Source organism: Bos javanicus, chromosome 8 (assembly GCF_032452875.1).
Source record: "Bos javanicus breed banteng chromosome 8, ARS-OSU_banteng_1.0, whole genome shotgun sequence".
Lineage (NCBI taxonomy): Eukaryota > Metazoa > Chordata > Mammalia > Artiodactyla > Bovidae > Bos > Bos javanicus.
The window spans coordinates 86,752,538-86,766,269 of NC_083875.1; the positions used below are offsets into that span (position 1 = coordinate 86,752,538).

The window sequence follows — 13,732 nt, forward strand, 5'->3', positions numbered from 1 at the left end:
TTTGAGTTCTTAAATGGTTGGTTTTAGTCATTTTGCCTATATTTTTGTTGTTTGAGAGGGAAAGTGAGTTCATCAATATCCTCACACCACCATTCTGAAAATTTATTCTCTAGTGTGTCCCCCATGAGTCTGGCCTCTTCACTTAGCTGGATGTATGTGAGATGCACCCATTGTGAGGTGTGTATCAGCAGTTGATCCTTTCTATGGTTGAGTAGCACCTGGTATGGTTTTAAAATTGTAAAAGATTCTTTTCAATTCATTGGAGTGTAAAGATGTATGCTGCTGCTGCTGCTAAGTTGCTTCAGTCATGTCCGACTCTGTGCGACCCCATAGACGGCAGCCCACCAGGCTCCCCCGTCCCTGGAATTCTCCAGGCAAGAAGACTGGAGGGGGTTGCCATTTCCTTCTCCAATGCATGAAAGTGAAAAGTGAAAGTGAAGTTGTTTAGTCGTGTCCGACTCTTCGAGATGCCATGGACTGCAGCCCACCAGGCTCCTCCGTCCTTGAGATTTTCCAGGCAAGAGTACTGGAGTGGGTTGCCATTGCCTTCTCTGTAAAGATGTATATGCACATTCGAAAGAGTGTGTCATCAGCGAGATTATGGAATATGGGCCTGGTGGCGCTCCTTGGGGCATTGCCAGCAATCTCAGGTTTGGGGTCCACTGAACAGGGCAGTGTTCATTAGCGGTTTGGAGGACCAGATCTTACAGCCTGTCCCGGGGGAGCAGAGTTACAGCACCGTTGTCTGCCTCTGGGAAAAGGAGCTGACAGGATGCAGGAAGAGGCTCTGGTGCAGTGCGCACTGCCCATACCTGGAACAGCTATGAGCTCCATTCTTCAAAATGTGAGGTAAAACTCAGGACTCTCCTGACACGTGAGCATGATGGTCCCAGGACACTGCAGTGTTTCTTTACTTCTCACATGGTCATAAAGAGCCTCGTGCAGGCCAGAGTTCCAAATCGTGGACACCAGACGGTCTCCCAGAGGCTCCCAGCATGGAGGCCACCCTCTTCTGATATGAGACATACATGGACAGCTTTCAATAAGAGCTTCCAAGGGAGGTCTTGTTTATGAGCAAACCCTGGAGCAGAGGAAGTAATCAGGGAGTTAGAGAGAGGCCCGAGGAAGAGTTTTCCAGGCAGAGGGAAAAATAAATACAAACCTCAGAGGGAGAAGGGGCTGAGACTGTTGCCGAGAGAGTGAAGGGGAAAGGAGTTGAGGTGAGGTCAGGAGTGTGTGTGTGTGTGTGTGTGTGTATGCATGCACAGACATGCCCTTGTGGAGTGACTGGAGAAGGGGCTCTGGCTGCTCCTCTGGGGGATGTGAAGGTGCTGGAGTCGTTGAGCATGGAAGCATGCATTCATTCATTCATCACATGAGCAACCACTGGGTGTGCTCCAGGGGCTGGGGAGAGAGCAGTGAGCAGACAGGCAGAACCTCCTGCTCTCAGGATGAGGAAATGGAATCAAACCATTGAACTGATCATCATCTCTTGGAAATGCTAAGGGGGAAAGAAAAATGGGAAGCAGGGTAAGTAGCAGGATTGTGTACATAAATGTGAAGGGAAGTGTTTGGCATGTTGAATAGGGTGTCCTTTCTTCCTGACCATCAACCCCAATGTAACCAGTCTTCTCACCTCCATCATTACAGATGCCTCTCTGCCCGTTTATGAATGTGGAATAAGTGGGATCTCACAATGCAAGATATTTTGAATATGTATCTTCTTCTACTCACCCTTTTGCCTTGCTATCACAGGCCATAGTGTTTGATGCTCTGTTTACAGGTCAAGTGTTTCTGCTGCATAGACAGCAGTGGAAGGGGAGAATGGACCCACGGAGGTCTGGGGGAGGGCAGTCTGTGATCCAGCAGGATCAGAGCTGCTGGGACTGTGTGTGACCAGGGAGGGTGAGAGCATCACATTCTGATGCATTTTGAAGACAGAGCATAAATAGTGTTTCTTGATGGATTGCATGTAGGGTAAGAGAGGGAAAGGAGTCAGAGATAACCAGGATGTGTGGCCTTAGCCCATGAAAGGGTGGAGCCAGAGTTTAGGCAGGCTGGTGACTGCAGGGGAGTCATACCAGGTGACTTCTGGTGACTGGTCTGTGGAGGAAAGCTGCATTTGTGTTTTGACAAGCTAAGCATGATGTGTCTATTAGATGTATAAGTGGAGATGCAAGCAAGCCATCCCGTTTCTGAGCCTGGTTTTCCATGGAGAGGTCCAGCCAGGAAAGGTACACTGAGAAGTTGTGGGCATTTGGCTGTCATTTGAAGTCAGGTCACTAACGGGACAGGTACAGAAAGAGGGGGAAGCTTTCGCAGGCCCAGCTCAGGGGCACTCCAGCATTTACAGGGCCAGAGACGAGGAGACACTTGCAAGAGGGACTGAGGCAGGAGGGGATCCAAACATGGAAGGTCAAGTGAAGGGAGTTGTGAGAATGCTGTGCATCATGCAAAGTGGGCAGCCCTGTGTAAAAGCTGAGCAGCGTCCTTACCAAAAATGGTCAGATGACTGCTCTACATCCTACCACGGCATTCCCTCTGGGCCTGCCATGCCGCTCTTTGGGAAGAGTGATGGTGGTATAAATATTATGAGAAAGAAGGAATGCCAGCCTGAGAGGGAGGGATCTGGTAAGATGCCACAGCTGCTGCTGGAAACTTTGGGGAGATGAAGCTCAGAGGACAGCAGTGTCTTCAGCTGACGTCTGTTTGAGGGCAGCCACAGGGAGACACCTTCAAAACGAAAGAGTTGGGGTGCTAGTCATTAGCAGGTTGTTGGCAGGTCCCTCCAGCATGTGGGTAAGCCCACACCCAGCCCCTCTGTACTTAGTCCAGGTCCCCTGTTTATTCTTTCTTGTTGAGGCTTTCTCTGCTCCATGCAATTGCAAAAATCACTTTCAAGTCATCTTTAATTATAAAGATATTATTAATTATTGAAGATAAATAGCACTGTCCGTTATGAATTGAATTGTGTCCCCCTCAAAATAGATATAATGAAATCCTAACTCCCAGTATTTCAAAATGTGACCTTATTTGGAAATAGTTCTTTATGGAGGTATTCAATTTAAAATGAGGTCACTAGAGTGGGCCCGCACCCACTGTGACTGGGGTATGCACACAGAGGGAAGACCATATGAAGACACAGGGAGAAGTTGGCCATCTACAAGCCAAAGAGAGAGGCTGTAGGAGAAACAACCCTGCCAACACTTTGCTCTTGGACTTCTGGCCTCCAGAACGGTTGTCTGAGCCACCCAAGCTGTGACACTTTGTTGGGGCAGCCCTAACAAACTCATATATGGGCTACCTTTACAAAAATTCACTGCTGCCATCTTTGATTATAACAGATGTGCATCCTTGTTTGTTTCTATGAACTCAAAGTGTTCACTGCCAACAAAACCTCTGCTTTCAATTATGCCAACTGGTTGACTTGCTCTGGGGATGAGAACAGCCTCTGGCCACGTAGGTATTGAAGGTATTGAAGTGTTAGTTGCTTGTGCTTGCTTGTGCTTAGTGTCCACCTATTTGCAACCCCATGGGCTGTAGCCCACCAGCCTCCTCTGTCCATGGAATCCTCCAGGCAAGAATACAGGACTGAGTTGCCTTCCTGGATCTCCCAGGATCTTCCTGGGATCAAACCTAAGCCTCCTGCATTACAGGCAGATTCTTTACCATCTGAGCCACCAGGGAAGCCCCTCTGGACACATCCTGAACACAAATTCCTGGCTGAAAGAGGGTGATACAAACCTTTGGAACCGTTTCCCTGTGGGTCTCATTCACTGCACCATGAGATTTCTCCAGACAACCGTGGGTTCCAAGGCTGCTAGACCTGCAGCACAGGAGTTTAACTCTCCTGAAGCAAACAGAAAGTAACCTCCAGCATTATCATGGGTTAATGGAAAAAAAAAAAAATTCCTGTGTGCATGGGAATAACTGATACTCCAAACAGTCTTCTGTAAAACCAAATGGAAACAATGAGCTTGGAGTACTTACCCAGCATTTCTGTTGGCTCCCTTTGTGCAAGTTTTGCTGCAGTAACAAGCAGGAATATCACTGGATTAGGGGCTTGTGTCGTAGTGAAGGGTGTTGGGGTCTCACCCTCCCAATCACATATGTTGTGGGTGGAGGCTCCTGGCTTCCCAGCCCCATGCCACCATGGCCAGGGGTTGCAGGTGTTGGGAAAGAGAGAAGATCAATGAAAGGACCCAATTCAGCCTCCTGAGCAGCTTCATCCCTACTTTAACCAGCTATTCACTTGGGCCTTGACAGTGGGACCTTTGTTGAGGGTTCTGGGGGGCTGTCTGTGACAGAGGTAGAAAAAGCATTATGACAGCAATATTGGAGGGAATTGGGTCTGTGCCTGGATCATTTGGGAGGGGTTGATATTTTTGCTGTAGAAGGAGAATCACAGCAAAGGTTAAATTGGTGAGAGGCACTGCTTACTCCATTTTCAGGCTGTTGGATTTAACTTTGTATTTCCACAGCAGAGTTAGGTCTGCCCTTTAAGGAATGTAGACACAGAGGCTAATATTTACTCAATTTGCAGTTCAAAATAATGAAATGAAAAATTGCAAACTGTTAAGACGATTGCCGATTATGTACTGGCAGCTCACCTTGAATGCTGTGTGGTTTTCTAGCTGGCCGTTGAGACACACGGTATAACATTTTATTGAGTACATTCCCAGAAACATTATCGAGTCTCTTTACTGTGGACATACTTTCTCTGGCCCAGTTCCCAGGCTAATGGACTCACCTTTTAGGATTTTATACTCTGCTCCTTTCCAGTTATTAGTTCTTTTTCCTTAACTGTTGCATTTCCAGCATCACGGATGTTTTTGATTTGACGTGTTGCTGAGCTAAGTGATTGTTCTGGAACACACGATGAACATTTCCAGTTGCCAGTGGATATACTGACTTCTCACGCAGCACAACTCATCATAAAATGCATGCTTGCCCTTCCGGAGGCACCCGGCATGCCACACCGTCTCCCTTCCAGGCTGTGGTCCTTTGCCCGTGTGCCCTTGACTGCTTGCTGTTCGTTCTCATATTCTGGAAATTATACCTTCATTTAGGATGACCAAATCCAAAAATGCCAAGCTTTGGTGAATGAAATACCCTCCCTAATTAAAAGGAGACTGCTTTGAAGTTGTCCAAATAGGCCAGAGACTGCATCTAATTAAATCACAAGGAGTGTACTGATTCAGATGAACAGGTTAGAGATTAATGAATGAATAATCTGAATAACAAAACATTTTTTAAAGAGAAACACAAATCAAAAGCAGAGTAGCACATGGACTCAAATCTAAGAGTGTGAGTTGAATGTCATTAGTAAATTCTCTCTTAATCGTGTCTCTGCTCTTAATGAGGTAGCCATGGTACAGTACCAGAAAGGAGCCTGGAAATCAGGACAGACCCACTTGTACTTTGTGGATCTGAATTTCTTTTATGTTACTGATGCCTTAAATCAAGATGTCATTTCAGTGGACCCTGTTGAGAGGTCTGCAGAAGATCCTGTTTGTCTGGGGCACAGTTTCTGATTACTCAGAATTTGTACATGTTTGGGGCTGGGTGTGCATATCCAGCTGTCGAAGGGCTGTGGGAAACCTTGACTTCTTAACAAGCCCAGCGACATCAACAATGCATCCTTTCATATGGTCCTTCTGAGGAAACCAGTTGGTTCAGCCCTGAATATATAGGACATTAATAAGTGCTGCTAAGAACACACGCCAAGTACTAGGTTAGGAGCTGATATCACCATGCCATGACAATTTACATACAGTTTAGCTCAAAACCCTACATACTCAAAAGTGATTTAGTTGCTGAACATTCCCTGGCATGCTACTGAATCTTTGAACAACCTGTATCAGATCCTGTGAATCTGTGTTGTATTTTGTTCACATGGTCAGTGCTTATGCCTGTCTTGCACCATTAAGGCCACTTGGAAATAAGATCTTTCTTACAGCTCTTCTTTTAAAAAAATGTTTTTAATGATTTTATTTATTTATTTAATTTGTTTTATTTTTGCTGTGTCTTTATTGCTGCTCAGGCTTTTCTGTAGTTGCAGTGAGTGGGGCTACCCTCTAGTTGCAGAATGTGGGCTTCTCATTGTGGTGGCCTCTCTTGTTCCATAGGACGTTCTCTAGGGCATGCAGGCTTCAGTAGTCGTGGCTCCCGGGCTCTAGAGCACAGGCTCGGTAGTTGTGGCACACGGGCTTAGTTGCTCCTCGGCATGTGGGATCTTCCTGGATCAGGGATTGAACTCGTGTCTCCTGCATTGGCAGGTGGATCCTTTACTACTGAGCCACCAGGGAAGAGCCCGCCTTACAGCTCTTCTTTACTTGTGAGCCTTGGTTAAGAGCTTGACCAATGTGATGGGATGTGTCATTGTTCCTCAAAAAACTTTTTACTGTGTGAAGGTAGGTCAAGAGTTTACATTTTCCTCACACTCTGTCCCCTCTTAATATTAAATCTTAGTGTGGTACATTTGTCACAGCAGATGTGCCAAGATCAACACATCGTTGTTGTTGTCATTTAGTCACTAAGTCGTGTCTGACTGTTTTGTGACAGCGCGGACTTAGCCTGCCAGGCTCCTCTGTCCATACATTATTCTTTACTAAAATCCATACTATTCGTCTTTCTTTGAACTTTACCTGGAATCCTTTTTCTATTCTAGGATCCCACCCTGGTTACCACATTGTAGTTAGTCTTTGCTCTAAGCTTCAAAGTGTAGTTTAAAAAAAACAGTTTATTTATTTATGAATTTGTATTTTTTTAGGCTGTGCTCTGTGGCATGTGGGATCTTAGTTCTCCAACCAGGGACTGAATCCGTGCTCCCTGTATTGGGAGCACAGAGTCGTAACCACTGGACCACCAAGGAAGTCCCTAAAGTATAATTTTGACCTGGATCAAACTATACACTTAATGTATCATTGCAAGGCAATGAGTCACAGTTAATTTTTTTCATATTAAATACTCTCCTTTCTTCAAACATCAAAAAACCAATAAGGAGGTAATAAATCACCACTACCTGATTGATGAGATCAAAGATTTGAGTTTTCCAGTAGCTTTACATTGTTTTGCTGGTTTTTTTTTTTTTTTAGATGAAGTTCACTCATGTCCAATGGAAAAAGTTAGAGCATCCACATTCTTAATGGACATGTGTGGCCTTAGTAGCGTGGCTTTTAGTATTTACCAGAATGAAGGACCTGTAATTTGCCTTGAGGAGTAACCTCATTTCAGAAAACAATAATTAAGTCCTGAGGAGTTAGGGCAGCTGAGTCCTCCCAGAACTTTTGCTCTCTTTAGGCCTTCCCCATCTTCAGTTAGCCAGTTGGGGGAAAGCATACCAGCACCCGGTAAATCCAAGGGGGACTTTGTATAAAGAAGCTCTCAGGACAGCCATGTGGAAGGCATGACTTGACTCACCACCTTGGACCAGTCGCTGCCTGAACTGGACTGGCAGTGATTGCCAAGGTGGGTCATGGGATGAAGAAGGAGAATAGAAGTCCTTTGTCCAGTCTTGGTGACCTGGAGAAGAACGTGCTAGCTGGGGAGAAGCAGTGGCCCCTAAACGCGAGGTGGAGAAATGCTTCCTTTGTCCTTGTCATGAGCTGTGTCTTTCTGCAGCAGGAATGTGAATGTGTGCTGGCTTCTTCTCAGTGAGACTCTCAGCTCCTAAACCATCACATCTGTGGACCAGTAGTCCTGGTTCTCTGGCTTTTCATTAGTTCTCTGTCTTTTATCCATTAGTCATTGCTGTGTCTCCATGCATCCTCCACATCCTGTCTACTTAGGCAGCCAAAACTTTCCCACAGGGTCTGGGCAGTGGTCTGATGTGCTGATGTAGCATTTAAAGGCCTTTGCTAATCACCTAGTGCAATGTGCTTCTCTCCAGCATTTTTTTTTCCTTTTCTTTTTGGGCATGAGATTTAAAAAATCTAATGAAATTAATGTTTGTTCAAAGAGCCACATATGATATCATTCCATTTATATGAAGTGGCCCCAGTACATAAATCCATAAAGACAAAAAAACAAGTTAGTGGTTACAGGGTCTGGGAGAGGTGAGATTGGTGGGGGAGACTGCTAATGGAAATAAGCTTTCTTTTGGAGGTAATAAAATATTGCAGAATTACATAGTGGAGATTGTTGAACAACCCAATATTAAAAACCACTCAATTGGCAGACTTTAAAATGCTAAAATTTGTGATATATGAATTATTTCAATTAAAGACTTGGTGCTTGTTCATTGTACAGATGTTGAAAAAGAAAATAAAAGAGGACTTTTAAATTACTATATAATTTCATGTAACTAATAGTGGGTGACAGTTTTTATTGTTTCTGTTTTTGGTGTTTGTCTCATTTATTTTTCCTTTGGTTGTTCTTGACCCTTTTTGGGCCAGGAAAATTCCTCTTGGAATCTGCTGAGACACTAGACCCTGTTCTCACTTGTTGGAGGTGCAGCATCTCGAATAAGGATAGCCATTCTACAGTGTAGGAGAATGATGATTTTATATATATATATATATATATAAAACTAGGTCTACTTCGGACTGTAAATGGTGCCCTTATGTCTCAGTTAGGAAGCAACAACAGGGCCTAGTTTTCCTGGAACTTAAGGCCTCAATTCCAAGGACCGCAATGACTGGATATTGTGAATTTATTCACACATTTGACTTGCAGAGGAAATGTGCTAGAGCTCAGGCTCTGCACACTTTCACATCTAAGTCCCAAAGACTGGGGTCCCTGATATTAGCCTTGAAAATTAGTGAATTTTACCTGTTTTTCCAAATATGTAGATGATACTCTTTTGCTTAAATATCCAAACTAAATTTTACCTAGAGTAAATCTTAAGGCTGAAAGAAACTAAAAATCAATTCCCAGGGAAGGTACTGATCAGTGCAACATATTCAGGGAGAATCTCAGCATTTCTAATTTCAAAAGGGACTTTGCATGTCTCTGTGTGTGTGTGTGGGTGGTGGTGGGGGGGGGATGACATCTGCTCATGAGTCAACAGAAGCGTTTGTATCACCTCCGGCTCTTCTCCCATGAAGAGTGTGCATGTCCACACCCCCAGCTCAGATGAACACGAAAATACTTATGCTTCCAAATTGAAAGCTGCCTTGGAAGAGCTGGGGCTCTTTTGCACAGTGGAATTGGGCTAATGTGCTTATTTTTCTACAGAGTATGTATTTATTTGACTGTTTCACACCATTTGTCAATTTCTAAGCAGTTAATAATTTTTATTCCTCTTTCAGATGTGTGTATATAGTACAAGTGTGTTTGATTTCCTGTGGTCTCTCTACATTTAAACAGTGCTGAGTGATGGTATGTGTAACATGCCAATTTAAAATTTCAAACCCAAACTGAACCACATTGATTGGCCTGTACGGCTTATGCTTGTCTCTGTCCTGCAGCCCCGAATTCTGTCTGGGTTTTAGTCTTCACTAGAGATGCAGCAGCTGATATCCTCTAGCTGTTTACAGTCCCTTGAGGAGAATTAAAATATATGCAACTATTGATTCAGGGGATGATGTGATTGCCATAGGAGAGGTGTATGGTTCAGGGGATAGTTTTAGAGAATAAAGTTGTTACTTCTGAAAGGTTGATCAAGGATGTTTTATGAAAGATGGTGTGAATGTGTGACTTCTGACACATGGGTAAGTTTGGACTAGCATTGACAGAAAGAAGGAATCTTCCGTAACTGAATGAAAAGCCATGAGCCCGTTTCAGAAATAATCTCCCCTCTTGGTTGCTTGGAATTGGGCCTGAATTCTAAGGGCGTTGCAAGCTGATGTTGTTACCTCGCAAGTCCTGGGATTTAGGAACAAGTGGGCAGAGAAGATCAACTGAGACACATGGGTACCTGTGAGTGTAAACTGGCCAGTGTTTGTTGAGCTAAATAATTTAAAGCATCTTGTGTACCTGACTTCTGTCTGAAAATCACTTCTACTCCGCTTTTAGGTCTCCAGTTTTTTGAGTAAGGCCTCATCTTAAGGGTTGGCAGAGGGGGTTCCTGAAGTGTCTCGGTGTTTTGTTATGCATGCTCCCTCTCATTTAAGGGAGGCATGCATACATGCTCGCTCTCATTTAAGGGAGACAAGTTGGGTGGCCCAATATTGAATTATAAACTACCTTTTTTATAATAATTTTTTTTAATTTTTGTGGTAAATATACAAAATTTATCATCTTAACCATTATTAAATGCACAATTCAGTGGCATCAAGTACATTCACCTTGTTGTACAAGCATCACCAATATCCATCTTTAGAACTTTCTCATCTTACCAAAATGAAACTCTGTCCATATCAAACACTTAACTGCCCATTCTGCCTCCTCCAGCAACCTGTCACCCACTATTCTACATTCTGTCTATGAATTTGACTACTCTATTTGTTTTTCTGTGTCTATCTCACTCAGAATAACCCACCCATGTTGCAGAATGTATCGGGGTTTTCTTCCTTCTAAGCTGCATCATTTGCCATCACATGTGTGTCCCGCTCTTTGATACTGTCAAGCCAGATTCATCCAGATGTGTTGGCAGAGTCACCCTGACAACATATGGCTTCACCATTTCTACCCCCATCCCCCACCTCCAACCAGTGGGACCCCAGTCAAGGCCAGGGTATGGGGTGGAAGTCTTCAAAGCAAACTGCACTGGGATATTAAGAAAGGACTATATGAGGCCCCGAACGGTTTCTAGGTCATCAGTCACACCTACCCATCCCTCCTGGCATCTCAGGACAGGGGACCCATGAGTTTGTGCTGTACTCTCACTTGAGCAGACCTTGGTGTTTATGACTCTGAGGTGACTGCTTCTGCTGACACTGTCTCTGAGGGAGTGAGGTTACTATTGCCATAAAGATGAGAAACTTCTGTCTTTATGCTTATTGGGTAGATCAGTTCTTGGCTGTTGACTGCTAATGAGTCTGGGGGCTGGGGTGGGCAAGAGGGAATGAGCTGCTGAAGAAACTCTCCAAATCTGAATTTATTCAGAATTATAACAGGCCTATATCTGAAGGACCACCTGCTGACTCTGGCTCCAGAAGTGTTTAATTTTGCCAGCTGGTGTTTTAATCTTTCTTTTTCCCAAAATGAAACTTGGGCCACATGTTTGCTTCCTTCATACCTGCTGTAAAGCATTTGCATTTTGCCTGGGATTGCCGAATGATTGCAAAATTGCAGGAATCACTTTTGCTTTTGGGCCAAATCTGATGCTACAAAAGCCCTGTGAATGTTACCGAAACACCTTATCCCTCTGCTGCTGCTGCTGCTGCTGCTAAGTTGCTTCAGTCGTGTCTGACTCTGTGCAACGCCATAGATGGCAGCCCACCAGGCTCCACCGCCCCTGGGATTCTCCAGGCAAGAACACTCTAGGTGTACTATAAACATTGGGCAGTTTTGCTAAAACACTATTGTCTTTGCATGAAAAGCAGAATAAAGGCCCTGAAGATAAATCTCATTAATGTGTGTGCTGTGCTCTTTTGCCCAGGGCAAGCGGAAGTTCCTGACTCAAGTGACCCTTTGGGACAACTGGATGGACATGACAGCCCTGTTCCAACTCTGAAAGGTAAACCGTGAAGTGTTCTTTGAATGCAAGCATTTGAATGTGTTTTCAGAGTACCATGCAGAGTGACTCACTGTGCCACTCTACTCAAGGCTTGGCCTGCTGAAATGGATGGTCAGGGTCTCCCATGGCCCAGTGCTGCCCCATGGGTGGGCGTAAAGCTGAATTCCACCTCTGTACTCCAACACTGAATCATATCTCAGAGACAGGGTTTGGGGTGAAGTAGATAAGAATAACTTTATTGCTTTGCCAGGCAAAGGGGGCCACAGCAGGCTAATGTCCTCAAGACTACATGTCCCAACCTGGAGTGGGAAGTGAGAAGTTCTATAGGAATTTCTGGTTCAAAGAACTTCATGGTTCATAAAGGGAGTGATCAGCTTGTGGACATTCTTCTGATTGATTGGTGGTGAGGTAAGTAGGAGTCAGCACCGTCAATCTTCTGGTTCCAACTGATCTAAGATCTGTAAGATTGTGAGCAGCATTCTGTTAACTTCTCCTACCTGGTAGGGATTTCAATATCTGCATAACAGCTCAGAGATATTATTATGTGTACCACTTGAGGAGGAACAATGACCCTACTCCAAAGTTGCACTATTGTTGTGTTGTTTTGTTTTTTTTGACAGCTCCTCCTTTGTCTCTGCATCTCCTCCCTTCCCTGATTAGCAACTGTTTGAACCTGCCCATTGGAACTCAGGCAAGGTTATGAAGGCTGCTCTTGTTTTTTAGTCGCTAAGTCCTGTCCACCTGTTTTGTGACCCCATGGACTGTAGCCGCCATGCTCCTCTGTACATGAGATTTCCCAGGCAAGAATACTGGATTGGGTTGCCATTTCCTTCTCCAGGGGATCTTCCCAACCCAGGGATCAAACCTGTGTTTCCTGCATTGGCAGGCAGATTCTTTACCGCTGAGCCACAAGGGAAGCCCCGTCATGAAGGCTAAATGAAACCTGTTTCCTGTAATCAAGAAATGGGGGGATACAGAAAGGCTTTTGTGCCCAGGAGTCCCACAGGGTCCTGCTTGGTATCAGGTGCAGTGGCATGCCTCCTGAAGCAGTTTTGAAAGCTGGGTGGAGCTTGTCAGAAGCTGGTGGGTGGGTGGGAGATGAGAGGGCAGGGGTAGACAGATGGCCACGGAAGGGAAGAAGGAGATTGAAGGGAAGAAGGAGATTTAAGGGAGCTCTGTGGGCCCAAACAGAGCCCTAGGACCTGGACTCCTGGCTTGGCCATGAAGTCTCCTGCTGACAAGGTCTTCTCGGGCTATTCTCCAGATGTAATTGTCCAGACTAGGGAGCACCTCAGGTGGGCAAGTGGCCCTCCTCCACAGGTCACCAGAGAGCAGGTTATTTGTCTTCTTGCTCCAGTCTTTCCCAGAGGTCACTGCCAAGATCACTGCCCACTTGGCAAACTTTGTAGGCATCTTAGATTTGAAAATCAGTAGACACCATTTCTTGTAATGCAGCCCAGTCACTTGACGAAGTGGTGCTTTGCTCCCTTCATCCCCTGTCACCATATTGCCTCAGTCAGCCCAGGCTGCCACAACATAACACCACAGGCTGGGCGGCTTAATCGGTAGACATTTACTCCTCACGATCCTGAAGACTGGAAGTCTGAAATCAAGGCGCTGGCATTGCTGGGTCCTAGTGGCATGCTAGGTTTGTAGACAGTGTGGTTTTGCTATGTCTTCACAGGGAGAGAGAGAGTGGGCTCTGGTCTCTTCTTGTCTTATAAAGACTCGAATCCTATTATAGGGATCCCACCCTCACGACCTCATCTAACCCTAATTACTTTCCAAAGGTCTCACCTTCAAATGAGGCACCACTACCACACAAGTGCTTAAGGCTTCAACATGTAAATTTGCGGGCACGCAGTTCAGTGTATAATAATTAACTGTTAAAACAGCTACTTTATATCTGTTGAGCTTCTTTTTGTAAGCATTATTCAGAGCCCAGACATCCAGAAATTTCTCAGCCCCCTGCATGTTGAGGGTACCTGTGTCCCCTCAGGAATGTGTTCACCTCCACGCGCCCAAGGCTGGGTCTCCTGGAGACTGAGTAGAAATGACTCAAGTCCACCAGTCTCAGCTGAGTGGAATAGATGTCCCTCTGTGTCCTGAAAGAACCTCTTGGGATCACACAAGGAACTTCCACATTCTGGCCTCAGAATAGTTGTTTAA

At 45.0% G+C, this 13,732-nt stretch overlaps 1 protein-coding gene across 3 annotated transcripts in view; it reads left to right on the plus strand.

Moving 5' to 3' along the window:
- The window catches only part of ROR2 (receptor tyrosine kinase like orphan receptor 2), a 245,874-nt gene that overhangs the window by 178,677 nt on the left and 53,465 nt on the right, over window positions 1-13,732 (plus strand). For all 3 annotated transcript variants that reach the window (XR_009738161.1, XM_061426275.1, XM_061426276.1), the window contains exon 2: window positions 11,486-11,563. Coding sequence is in view for 2 of the 3 variants with exons in the window: in XM_061426275.1 (XP_061282259.1) it covers window positions 11,486-11,563 (78 nt within the window). In the remaining variant the exon portion in view is untranslated. The remainder of the gene's footprint in view (window positions 1-11,485; window positions 11,564-13,732) is intronic.